This window comes from Lepidochelys kempii, chromosome 15, assembly GCF_965140265.1.
Source record: "Lepidochelys kempii isolate rLepKem1 chromosome 15, rLepKem1.hap2, whole genome shotgun sequence".
Classification (NCBI taxonomy): domain Eukaryota; kingdom Metazoa; phylum Chordata; order Testudines; family Cheloniidae; genus Lepidochelys; species Lepidochelys kempii.
Genome location: NC_133270.1, coordinates 9463666 through 9477590, shown reverse-complemented (window position 1 = coordinate 9477590; position 13925 = coordinate 9463666). Strand labels below are relative to the sequence as shown.

Here is a 13925-nt window from a genome sequence, read left to right as displayed (position 1 = left end):
AATGAGCAAGTGAGACAGCACAGGCTGCAGGTGGATTTGGACCAGTTTTTTAAAGATATTCAGGCATCTAACTCCCACTGAAATCAAACTATGCAGCATCACTTCTACGGCTTAGAGCAATGCTACTATTCAGGCTGTATTTTCAAGCAATTTACTGGTGATCTGCCTGCTCTTAAATTCAGAAAAAAAAGGACAACCGTGTAGTTGGTGGGACTTCTTCACAAGGCAGGCTGCAGTACTGCTGTAGGAATGGTGCCAGACTGACCTCAGCTGGAGTGGCTGGGAAGTGGGGCACAGCAATGATATCTGGTTCCATTTCTAATTAAAAAAAAAACACAATTAAAATGTAAAAACTGCTGGATTTGCTCCCCTCTTATTAAATATTGGCTGAAAGCAGAGACCCCACCTTTCAGAGCATGGGCCACACAATGGTCACATTTCCCGCTTCTAAGAAGTGAAGTGGCTATGAGGCTAAAAACAATGGATTATAAACTGCATTTTAACCTGTGTAGTTCTTTTAGGTCAGTATTTCCCAAATGTTGGAAAGCTGAGCTTGCACACCAGGAAATAAACCACCCATCTTAATGTGTACATCTGTTGCACCCTCAGCTGGGCTTTTGTGCTCCCTCCACTTTGGGAAATGCTGGGGTAGCGTTTCATAATATGATGCGTCCTTCTATTTCTTACATGCTTTGATGCTTTGAGCTGCCAATGTTCGTTAGCTAAATGAGAACTGTCCTTGCTGGTATCTGAGCTAGCACCCATTGAAATGAGTGAGGCAGTTCATACATCAGAGCTATTGTTTTAGGCTCTCTGCAAAATCAGGAAGACCTTGCTTCATCAGCTACTCACTCCACATATGGAAGATCTTCTTTGCAATTGTAATGACTAGAGTCTTACTTTTTTTAAAAATGAAAACGGAGCCACTGGAAAATAATTAAGGTGTGTCTACACCTCTACTCCCCAGCTAGTGATTTGACCCATAGTTTGGGAAGCACTAGTCTAGTCTCTTGATATTTCTTGCAAGCATACAAATAGCTGTTTAAAAAAGTCATATGTACTCACAGTGCCGCTGTGTGTGAAAAGGGAAAACAGCGCCACAGATGCTTTCTAGTGATGCTAGATGATTAAAGAGCTTCCCAAAAGGACCTGCCATAAAGTGCCCAGAATACCCCAACAGTTTGACAATCTTTGTCATCCCCTCTGCCCATCTGGCTTCTGCCACCATCCTGGTACAAGTTAACACTGGTCGACTCATGTAACAGTTTGTGGTTAGGATGCTTGTGATAGTCCATAAAGCTGCAGCAGTCCCATGTCACCTGAGAAACCTCTTGCATATTGGAGATCATCAGTGTGATTTTAAATCAGAAGGTGTAGGGTAGAGGATATCTTTTTCTCTGGTATTTTTCCTCTCCTTTCCTTTGCTTCTAAAGGGCTCAGTTCCACCTCCATCTGAAGTCCGTGGCAAAACTCCTATTGTCCTCAGTGGTAGCATGATCTAGGCCCATAATCTGTCTCATCTCCTCCTTTCTTACCAATGAAAAAGGAATTGTTTAGTGTCTGTCAGCGGTTACTTTCTCCCGAACATTAGTCCCATCTCCCTGCCTTGGGTATTTGAAGATCCTTTTATTTTTAGCAGCACTGCTGTATGTCAGTAGTAGTTAACAAGAGCTGACCAGGCTCTAAGGCTGAGAGGTTTTCAAAAGTGCCCAGTGAATGATTGGGTCAGTTTTTGGGTGCCCAACTTGAGAAACTCTGGAAGTTGGCCTGATTTGCAGAATGTGCTGAAAATCTCAAGTCCCTTTTTTTTCTTTTGAAAGTGTTGGCCAACGTTTGAAGCACTGTCAATGTTTCACTGCTTCACAACATGTGTTCTCTCAGATCTTCTCAGTTTGCTGCTTGGGACTGTAAGAAGACTCTTTTAGGTAGAAATTGTCTCTGGCGGTCCTAATTAAGTAGCTTAACAAAGACAAATATTCAGTCAACCATTATTTGAACTGGTTCAGCTGTCCCTCTTTATGACTCATATCTGCCATAATGCTACAAGAAGTGAGACATCCAACTCAATTTAAAGTTTTCTAAGACTTTTAATCTGTCCTTAAACTAAAACAAACACCTTCGTTTTAAAAGCCTTGACTTTGCCTAGTAGCAACGCAACCTTGTGATTTGTGCCCAATGTTTCTCCTCTGTTTTGTTCCCTATTGGTTGCACCATGTCACTTAGATTAAGGTCTTCCGAGCAAGGATCCTGTGCTATTATACTGAGATGCTAGGTGTGCTTCGGAGCACTATAAAGGAACTCAGCAAAAATGTTCAATTCGGTTGGACATGCAATAGTGATTTGGGGGGTGAGGGGGGAGGCAGACATTTTGCAGTTCGTTTTGCTTTTTTTTTTTTTTTTTTAATTTTTACAGGAAAATACTAAGTATCAATAAGGTTGTGATGAGTACTCATCAGTTTCCTTGCCTGACTCTGTCACTGTCCCTGTTAGCAGGAAGATAGCATCACCCAGGCCCTGGCATTAAGAATGGTTCTTGCTTTCAATAGTCTTTCAAAGACAAGGTAGTTGAACTGCACAGATTTCTTGGTTAGCGGAAGGGTGCATTTAAGTAGAGAGAGTTGGATAAACTGGTATTTTCCTCAATACGACTTTTCTTTATTGTTCTAAACCCAGATGGATTTCTCACTTGGGTAACGGACAGTAGACCTGTTACACATTCTTGGCACGTACCTGCCGGCTCGCTGTAAATATAGCTCCTTTGGGTGGGGCCAGTCCTCTGCAAAGGAATAATAATTTTATTCATCTAGTTTTTGTCAAGAGTTTATTTTTGAGCCTTCTTTCTTTTTAATGTAGCCTTTCAGGATTTCTTCCTGGAATCTTGCTAGGAAGCGTATTTGGACGAATGTTTCACTGTATTGCCCTCTTGAGGGGGATGGACAAAGGTGTCTTTCTTTGAGATGGTATTGCTGCCATTCTTGGTGCCAGCTGGATGAAAGAGAAGGAATGTCTGTCAAGGGAGTGTCCTCTAACCGTTAACTGCAGGGAATGGGGAGACAAGATTCTTCGCTTCTGTTCTTAGCTCTGCCTGACTCAGGCCAGGTCTGCCCTGGGAAGGCAGTGGTATGTGGGTGTACTAGACTAGCAAAGCACTCCCTATGTGGCTCCATCAGCCTTCCCTAAGCAAAATAAGCTCTACCAGCAAAAGCGCAGTTTTGCCAGTATAACTGTGTCTGCACCAGGGGTTTTGCCAGCACATGTATCTCCATCACAAATTGCACCCCCCGATGGGCAACAACTCTGGCAAAAGTTTGTAGACCTGACCTCGTATTCATCTCTCTGTGCCTCAGTTCCTCCCCTCCCCTGGGGCATAATACTTACCTTACTGATGTGTTGAAAGTGCTTGGAGAGCATCAGGTGGAAATGATATCATTGCAAAGTACTATTGCTCGTTTTTATGGCACCGTAGCTGAAAACTGAGGACAAGAAGGTTTTCGTCTTGATGGCAATGGGTGCTTTGTCCTTGAAACACACGTGGTTCACCCAGGTGGAGTACCCTACAAGAGTTAGAGCTTTCTTCGTCTCCATTTGTCCTACAAAATACTTACCATGTTTATGGAACTAGGCTTCTGTCGGCTGAGCTCATTGCACATGCCAGAGGCTCCTTGCATCCCTCCATTCCCCCCACAAGCTCCCTGTTTGTCCCCTCCCATCTGCTGCTATTTCAGGGATTCCTTGCAACTTCCCCCACCACTATATGTCAGGTGTGTCCCGATGTCCCCCCTTCCTTCCTTGTTCCTCCATGGCAGGGTCCATGTTTTCCCCTTCCCCCACTATTCCTTGTTTCTGTCTGGGAGATAAATTGTTCAGGGTTATCATGGTGCTCAACACTGTAGGGGAGATGGGTAATAGGCAGGTATCCTTGATGATGAAAGGTGCTAATAGTTGCCACCAACTGGTTCTTTGATCTATAGACAGGTGAGACCTGATTTACGCTAACAGGTCTGCTAACCCAGCTCCAAAGCTCAGTGATATTCAGATTTTTTTCACAGAAATCAACAGGGTCCTGCCCATAGATGCCTAGAACAATCTCTAAAATAATGGACTTGATTGGAGGGGTTCACAAGTTACCATATTACATCCAAACAAAGAGAAGCCATTGAGTCAGGGCCTCACCAGCTCGGCCAGCTATAGACAGCTCAAAAAGAGGGGCCTGTCTGGGACCGAACAGATACAAGTGCTGGTTCAGAAATTTGATAGGGATCAAAAACAGGAAATGGAGGGAAAAGACTTGAGGGGGATAGGAATGAGATTAAGGAGTGGGATACAAGACTGAGGCAGTGGTAGCTTTGATAAAGTTGGTGACCTCTCTCTTGTATCCCACATTATGATATATCACAGGTCTGAGGTTTATAGATGGGGCCCTACCAAATTCATGGTCATGAAAAACGTGTCACGGGCAGTGAAATCTGGTCTTTCGTGTGCTTTTAGCCTAGACTACACAGATTTCACAGGGCAGACTAGCGTCTCTCTCAAACTGGGGGTCCTGACCCAAAAGGGAGTTGTGGGGGGTCACAAGGTGATTTTACATGGGGTCACGGTATTGACACCCTTACTTCTGCGCTGCCTTCAGAGCTGGGTGGCCGAAGAGCAGCGGCAAGTGGCTGAAGAGCAGCGGCTGTTGGCCAGGCAGCACAGAAGTAAGGGTGGCAATACCATACCATGCCATTCTTACTTCCTCGCTGCTGCTGACGACAGCTCTGCCTTCAGAGCGGGGCTCCCGTCCAGCAGCCGCTGCTTTCCAGCTGCCCAGCTCTGTAGGCAGCACTGCTGCTAGCAGCAGTGCAGAAATAAGGGTAGCCGTACCGCAACCTCCCCTACAATAGCCTTGCAACCCTCCCCTCCCCACAACTCTGTTTGGGGTCAGGACCCCTACAATTACAGCACCGTGAAATGTCAGATTTAAATAGCTGAAATCATGACATTTATGATTTTTAAAATCCTCTGACCACAAAATTGACCAAAATGGACCACAAATTTGGTAGGGCCCTACTTATAGAACATGGGGAAAGTCAATTCTCTTCACCTGAAAGGGAAAACAGCATTGATAATGGGCATTATTTGTCCTGGGGCACCCCGGCACGGTCCAGTGATAAGAGGAAGTCTACTGGTTAACTTGAATATCTGCATACATAGATATTAGCATATGTACAAAGAATTTATACAGTGTTCCTCTACGTGTTTTTTCCTTACAGGAAAACAGAGTGCACAGAACTTGGGGAGACAACAGGAGAACACAAAAAGATGCTGCTGAAATGCATCTGAGCCATAGATTGTGGTTTGTGCCACAGATAAACAGGTATGATTCAGTTGAGTATATTCTGCATGCTCTTAGTTAACATGTATTTATCTGTCATGCATTACGCTCCATTAGTTAGAAGTCCTGATGCAGAGAGTCTGAATGGCCATGACTGCAGGCAGGTTCACCATCATGGCACCTTGAGATTTCAGACCACCAGTACCTCCAAGCCTACCATTGTTGTGCTGTATAGTTTATTTTATGGCTGCTGTATTTTGACCAGTCCATTCTCAGGTGTCCTACTGCCATTTAGGATCTATTTTCTAACATGAGAGCAACATGGTACATTGTGCGCTTCTGTGCTTATGCACTGATGTCAGAGTTTAGAAATTTGCTCAAAAAGCCAGTGACCAACTGGTAGAAAATTATCTTAACTTGACAAAGCCACAGACAAACGTGGCGACATTTCAGCTTTTGGTTAAAAATAATGGCAATGAAAATTTAAAAATGCAGAACCATTTCCTTCTCAACAGCAAAGTAATCTTTACTGGAGGCTCTGGCTGTTATTCCAGGCTCAGCTTGCATTTTTAAATGTTGCAGATTTCTGAGCATCTTGCTCTTCTAACGGGGAGTTTTCAAAACATCAAACCCCAAACTCTCAGACTAGTTCCCCTCACTTTTGGCAAAACAAGTCAAATATCATAGAGCCATTTATTGTTGTTGTCTGTATTAACTAATATGATGCAAGTAAGAGCATGGTTTGTTGTTGCTCCTCTTCCCCCCCCTCCTTGTCTTATTGGTGTGTTTTGGTTGACATTGATGAGCAGTAACCCAAAGTGACCCAGAGAATGGAAATATAAAATGGGCCTGTATTATATTTTCATGGTGTTTTTTTTTTTTCTTCTACTGGACAACTTGTTATAAATAAGAAACAATCTACTGATTTTATTTTCAGGAATTAAACTTCTTTCTGAATGAACATCTTATGTCTTCCATTAAGTACAGTGTTTTTGCTGTGTGAGCTGGTACACACACTAAAGAAAGATGAGCTCCAATAAAGACTGAGCTTGTTGGATGACATAAGCCAATATGTTTCAAAGTTCGGGTCGCGACCCAGTACCAGGTCACGGCATGTCAGGCACTGGGTCGCTCTGGTCAGCACCGCCAACTGGGACGTTAAAAGTCCTTAGCTGGGCAGCACCGCTGACAGACAGGCTAGTGCCGACCTGTTTCAACACCGTGCTGTGTCCTCGAAGCAGCTAGCAGCGGGCCCGGTTTCTAGGCAGGGGGGCCACGGGGTTCCATGCGCTGCCCCGAGCACCAGCTCTACGGAGTGGGGGTGAGAGCCGGGCGGAGCCGCTTGCGTGCCTCCGCGTTGGAGCCACTGCTGGCAACTTCAGGCACAGCGCGGTCCGTGGTGCCAGGACAGGCAGGAAGCCTGCCTCTGCACCCCGTCTGTGCTGCTGACTGGGAGCCGCCGAAGGTAGGTCCGTGCCCCAATCCCCCGCCCCAGCCCTGAGCTACCCAGCCCGGAACCCCTTCCTGCACCCAAACCCCTCATCTCTGGCCCCACCCCAGAGCCTGCACCCCCAGCCCTGAGCTCCCCCCAAACCTGGAGCCTCTCCTGCATCCCAAACCTTTCATCACCACCCCCACCACAGAGCTCTGACCCCCTCCTGCACCCCAACCTCCTTCCCCTAGCCCAGAGCCCCAAAGCCCTCATCCTCAGCTCTGTTGGGTTGCGGGCATCAACAATTTTCTTCAACCTGGTCCCCAGAAAAAAAGTTTGAAAACCACTGACAGGCTGTAGGGTTGGATTTTCAAAAACACCTCTGTGACTTAGGAGCTATTGAAAGCCAATGGGACTAGTGCATTTAGGCACTTCCTGAAAATCCCATCAGTTCAAATTATCCTCTGTAAATTAAATAGAGCAGGCCACCAATTGGCAAGTGGAAAGAGAGTGATATCCAAACAAGAGAGACTTATAAAAGGGTGGATAACAAAATGTGTTTCTTTAAAAACTGGCACATCAGGGGATCTGCATTGAGACTGTTAGTATAAACTTCTATCACGTAATGTTTCACGTAATCCCGAAACAACTTCCCTCTTCTAATGGACATTAGTATAGCCTCAGACTGCAGTACTCAGTTCGGTATCCAGTAAATGGCTATTACGCACAGAATGCCTAGTTATCTATACTCCTCTATTTGACTAATAGTACTTGAAGGAAACAATGGGTAAGCCTTGTTGTTTTGAAGTTATTTCCTCTAATTTCACTGTAGAAAGTCTGAACAAAAACATGCATAAAAGTATCTGGTAAATGATGAACGTTGTTGTTCTCCCAGGTGCTGTGTTATCTGCAAACTACTTTGTCAATGAGGGAAGAAACCGATTGGGAATTTAAAGCGCGAACTAGGTCATAATACTGTTCAACATGCGCAAAGGGATGCCGAAGGACCCAGAGATAGCTGACCTATTCTACAAAGATGATCCTGAGGAAATATTTGTGGGTTTACATGAAATTGGACATGGAAGTTTTGGAGCAGTTTACTTTGTAAGTAGATTTGTTCACCCACATTTCTCCAAAGAAACACTTGTCAGTAAAACATGGGACTTTTAGAAGTGACTCTGATACAAAGTTATGAGGACCTTACATACACTAGCTTCTTATCAGTACACCTGTGAGATGAATGTATGACAGAGACATCTCTTAATCCACTTCTGAAGTGCAGCTGTCTCTGGGCGAAGCCCAACCTCACTGTATCAATGCAAGGCATTTAAGACACAGCTGCTCGCGGTGAGAAGGGAATGCTGTATCTGGTTGAAGATGGACAAATTTAGCCAGGCAGAACATAATCCAGCAAGCTAATTTTTATCAGAAACACCAGGTTTTAACATCATTGTTCTTGTGAAAAGTATAATGGGTTCTTTTAATGAACATAAGTGGCTTGAATTTGTTTTCTGTCTTATTTGCTCTGTGTTTCTAAATTGTCTGCAAATTCATGGATCCCAGGAATTGATGAATTCAACAGACAACTGAAGCTAAAAGCCATTTTCAGTAATAAATTGGTCCAATGGTTGCTGGCCTAGAATCTTCACTGAGTCAGTAGCAAAAACAAAGAGATCGTGGAGTCCTCTGTGCTATTTCTCTACCGCTTCTAACATTAGAGATATTGAGATGCTCATATCACTGAGAGCATTTGAAAGTGTCATCCTGCTTCCCTTCCTACCGCAGCACTTTTAACCATAGCAGAATCTGTATGAAACGGTATTCGTGGGTGATGTTAAATATCCACATTAACTGATTAAATATCATGGCAGTAATAGTTTAGAGAAGCAATTTTAAAAAAAAAGCAACTGAAGTTGAATCACTGTGTGGTGGTGCCCATGATAAATTAAGTTCAGCTTCCTTGTGGGAGGAATTGTACCCAAACTTGGCACTGTAACGCTGAATTTCAAAAAGCAAGAATTAAAAAAAATTAGGAAGATAGTGAAATTAAACACAAAAATTAAGCTCTGCCCTTTGATTTAAGCCTGGGAGCTTATAACAGATTCCTGGTAAATATGCGTCGCCCCAACAAAAAAGGCAAGCAAAACCTGGTTCAATGGTGCCTCATTCAGGGATGCTTCAGCTGAACTACGTTTTCATTAGAAAGGAACAGAAGTGAAGGCATTCAGAAGTGATGGGTGACTTTGGATGCCACGCTTGAAACACATTAAGTGGACCCAGTTTTCAGAAAGTGCCGAGCATCTGATCTCTGAAAATTAGTCCTCTTTAAGATGTCTCAAGTTGGGCCTTCAAAATCATTCATCAGTTTTGAAAACCTTGACCACAACCTCGAATAGATGAAAAGTAAAGTTGGAAGAGCAAGTAGCCAAAGATGTAAAGTCAAATAAAAAGGAAATTATTAAGGTCTATGGAAGCTTGTGAGGGAAGTAGTAGGTCTGCTAAGCCACCAGCACAGACCAAAGGGAGCAGCCTGAATAGTCTTTGCATTGCATTAGTCTTCATCCCAGGCTATGCTGGGGAAATACTCATTCTTTTCTGGTAATATGGAACTGACTGAGGTGTTGCAACAACAAGTAAAATAGCAGCAAGTCACCTGGATTACATGGGATTCACCCAAAAGTTCTGAAGATCTTAAGGATCTGATACTGGCCACTGTCAGAGGCAGGGTACTGGATTAGATGAACCAATGGTCTGTTCGGGTATGGCACTACCTATGTACCTAGTGCTTGAAACTAGAATGTACAAAAACACTAGAAAATATACTGAGTAGGGAATAATCCTGCATTGGCAGAGAGAGACTCTAACAGGTGTTCTCCAGCTTGAACTTCTGTGATTCTACGGACCCACAACATGGGTTCACCTTTGGAAATGCCCTTCTGGAACCCCACTTGCATACAGCTTTATTCTTGCAAATTGTTTCCCTTCCATTCAGTTCTCAAAAACTCTCCCCAAAGATTTGTCATCTTTGCCTGTCGCTCTTTGTATTGGAAGGACAATGGTTTGCCTTTCTCTTATTGGCCCAGTTTTTCTCCCCTATATAGTCCTGTTAGCAACTTTTTGCTGTTTTGTCCATTGAAACAACTTGGGGTGACATCTCAATGCATGGAAGTGTACATATATAACTGAGAATTAATGTAGGATGATAAATGTGACAGCTTGGCGGGAAATAGCTACAGAGATCTGTGTCTTCATTTTGGATGCACTTTCTTACAGCTGTAGAGTATGACTAGTTCTGTGGTGGTGCTTTTGTTGAGCTTTCTAACCGTCATCTGTACGGCAAAATTACTGTGCAGTGCTCTGTTTTTAAGGATAATTGTCTAGTGCAGTGTGTGTGTTTAGGCGCAATGGATTGGCTAGTTTGCTGCATTTGTTCTGTTTGATCTTTTTATCTGAGTTGGTACAGACACCACTGTATTCAGCAAAGGCATTGATCTCTTCCTTTTCATGATAATGATAGCGTCTGAATTTCATAGCCCTGCTATGGGCACTAAACTTCAACAGAATACTTGGGAAAGTAGGAATTTTGTTACTTCATTCTGCTGTGCTAGCTACTTTTCACTATTATCAGTATTTTTCCTAGTGGACTGAACAAAGGCTAAAATATTTCTGGCCTCATTTTGTCACCAGGTTTCGGGGTTTATGCACCTTCACCAAGCAATTTCATACTTTCAGTCAGAGATCATTTTCCTCAATAACATTAGGCTAGTTAAACACTGAACCATGAAAACAAAGTGGTGGATGGTATTTGACAAAGCAAATGAGGGGGTATTAAAAGCTGTGTTCCATTGTGATTTGCCAGGGTCTTCACAAATGATCTGCTAAAGGCAGCCCAAAATGTTTCAACATGTAGGTATTTCTGTCATTTACACTTGAAAACTCTGTAGCTTATTTCAGTCTGAAGGATTCCAAAGCACTTTAAATGCAACAATTTCCCTCTGCTATGATGGAATATGGCCACTGTTTAACATGGAACAGCAATACTTCGCAACAAGTCAGGGCAGGAAACCCATATCCAATAATGGGGGTGGTAGAAAGAATTAATTTGAAATTTTTCCAGAATGACAGTGCTAACTCCAATGAAGCAAAATGTGCTTGAGATCTTTAATGGTGAATCAGGATCTCAAGTGGTCAGGGCTACAGCTTTTCATCTTATCCAAAAGCTGTTTCTTCTGGCTTTCCTTAATTCACCAATGAGGGCTTCATGCTTCTGACGGCAGAACATAATTTTACCTATTCCATTGTGCCAGACATTAGTCTAAATCCATTAACTCTCTTCAGTAATTCTCTTGGTATTTATGTTGACCCAGTGTAGCACTATTTTCCCTTGAAGACACTGTCTGCATTACAAAACATCTTGGGGGATTAATATATTTGTGAAAGGACATTACTTGTCCACACAAGTGAAACACCAAGTTTATTATGCCTCCCTTTTAACTTATTGCAAATTCTGAGCTTTCAGCTGTTGCCAATCTTGTACTTCAAATTTCCAGTGGTTACAGAGATAACAGCATTTAATCATGTTTCAGACTAAATTGTTCGCTTTTTGTGTTTGACACTCTTGGAGAGCTCAAGGTGGCTTGTTGCCATTCCAGGCAAATAGATAACTTATTCTGGAGCCATGAGTTTTCAAGCTTCAGTCAACTCTTCTTTTGTTATGCAAGCTAAAGAAAAGTAGAATTTTCATAAACTCAATGGCTTTGATAATACAAATATTTAATACGCAGTTAGCTCACAATACATGGTCTAATGTCTAGCTTGTTCCCTTGAAATAACATTAAACATTTAACCTACGCTTTCAAAAGGCAGGAAACTTGTGCTACTTTTGAAGTGTTCTCCTGAGCCTTCCCTGTGCTGCCTAGGTACAATATTGTAGCACACGTATAAAAATCACCCAAGATTCAGCATCACCTCTCATTATTTAGGGGTCCAATCCTGCAATGTATATTGAGCATCCCTGTCTCAAGCTGAACTCCCTGGGTGCTGAGGGCACTTGACAATTTGCAGGATCAGGCTTTTAATGAGGCCTGGCAAGGAGGGAGAATTGAAGGGTGTTGGACCTGAAAATCGTTGCCAGCTTTGGTTTGGATGCACAAGCCAGCAAATGACACTGTCACTCTGATCAGCTCTCCAAGAACAGGATTCTTGGAAATAGCAATACCTGCCTCATGAGAACCAATCCTATAGCACAAAGGGACGGTGACAAGGAACATCCATGCACCCTCAGGCTCATAGCAAACCCGATGACCTCTGTGTGTTGGGGTTGGGTATCAAATGTTGTAAGACTTGTCTGAAGGCTTACACTTCGCATGAAGTAGGGGACATTTAGTGGCCTAACAGGGTCTGTTTAAAATCTGATTGTCCTGGGGGGATTTTTTGGTGTCTTTAAACAAAGCCCCTGTGCTGTTTTGAAATAGTCATTTGTGCTTGAACTGATACAGATGGTTCAGCTTCATAATATGGCGCCTGTTAGCGGTCAAGAAAACAAGTGCACATAGGCTGTCTAAATTGGGTGACCCCATCCGGTAAGTGAAGTAGATTACTCCCTCTACTTCAAAACCGTTCCTGAAACTTTATTATTTCTTGGTTACTATGCGTTAAAAGACAGGTTTCAGAGTAACAGCCGTGTTAGTCTGTATTCGCATAAAGAAAAGGAGTACTTGTGGCACCTTAGAGACTAACCAATTTATTTGAGCATAAACTTTCGTGAGCAGCTCATGAAAGCTTATGCTCAAATAAATTGGTTAGTCTCTAAGGTGCCACAAGTACTCCTTTTCTTTATGCGGTAAAACTGCCCCATAATATTATCTGTGATGAGCCTATTCCTTACTAACAGTGCAATGTCTTGGGCTGCCGGTTAGTCTTTCAAGGAAAGTCACGAGAGCGCCATTGCTTGACTCTTTTAAAACTAAACTAAGTGTTGAAGACTATAGGGCAGGGCATGATCCTTCACTGGCCAAGGGAGCGGGGTGTAACAACCTAATACAGCTTTCATCTCCAACTGCTGCGATTCTGGAACCAAATCTAGGGGATCTTTTGGTGCCAAGCCCTTTACATTTAAAAAAAGCTTTACGTTGTTACTAAAATACCCCGTCTCCCCCGCCCCCACCCCAAAGCATTAGGGTCATGTGCAGTACTGCTAATACATAATACAAATGAAGCATAATAAAATCTCCCTCAACGTTTAAAACAAAGCCAGTGAAGGGGACTGGAAACAGCGGGAGGGAGGAAAGGGGAATACGTATTGGGCCAACGTTGATCTCTCTTGATTGTCAGGCCTTCCAGGAAAAAAACAGAGTTTTCTTGGAAACTGGGGATAGAGGGATTGAGATGGGTGCCAGAAGTTCCATACCCATATATCAACCACTGCAAAGGCACACTTGCCTGCTGGCCTTGTCTAGACCAGTGCAGTTCTCCAGAAGGTGGCTTTTGGGATCAGCTACCCTTCAGGAGAAGGCTTTCATATTGTCAAACAGCTACCAGATCTGCAATTTGCTGGGGTTGGGGGATGTCCCAAGGAGTCCAGGGAGAATAAAATATTAGGTCAATCCAATAGGAGAGCTGTTACTCATTCTCTTTGTGTTAGCTGGGGTCTGATGGCTACTGGGCAGAGCCGTTGTCAGCTGGGCCAGCATGCATCGTGCTTTGCCAAGTTGCTCTGCGGTTCCCGGAGGCCTGATCCTGATACTGCTAGAGTCAGTAGCAAAGCTCTCACTAGACACAGAGTCGGGTCCCAGGTTTGCACGGTAGTAGAGCTGTTGCTGTTACCCAGAAGCAGGCAGGGAGATAGCTTGGAATTAGACAAATGGATGAGCCCATGTGGCAGCTGGGGTCCAAATGGTGGTATCCTAAATTAGAGTCCAAAGGAAAGGAGTCTCCTAAGCATGTGAGCTTGCCAGTACGTGGGTTAAGAAGGGAAAGCCTGGACTTAGCCGAAGACACATCTGACTCCATAGGAAAAAATTCTGATTTAATTTCTTTCTCTCTTTCCCCTGCTCCAGGCCACACATTCCCACACTAATGAAGTGGTGGCGGTTAAGAAAATGTCCTACAGTGGGAAGCAAACGAACGAGGTAAGATAGATCGAGCTAGTTTTTCACGTGAACTCTGTGCACAGCAGCC

At 43.5% G+C, this 13925-nt stretch overlaps 1 protein-coding gene across 2 annotated transcripts in view; it reads left to right on the top strand.

Annotated features, from left to right (window-relative positions):
- The window catches only part of TAOK3 (TAO kinase 3), a 142831-nt gene that overhangs the window by 63607 nt on the left and 65299 nt on the right, over positions 1–13925 (top strand). For both annotated transcript variants that reach the window (XM_073312562.1, XM_073312563.1), the window contains exons 2-4: positions 5253–5356; positions 7642–7850; positions 13805–13876. In XM_073312562.1, coding sequence (XP_073168663.1) covers positions 7731–7850; positions 13805–13876 — 192 coding nt within the window. In that variant the 5' untranslated portion in view covers positions 5253–5356; positions 7642–7730. The remainder of the gene's footprint in view (positions 1–5252; positions 5357–7641; positions 7851–13804; positions 13877–13925) is intronic.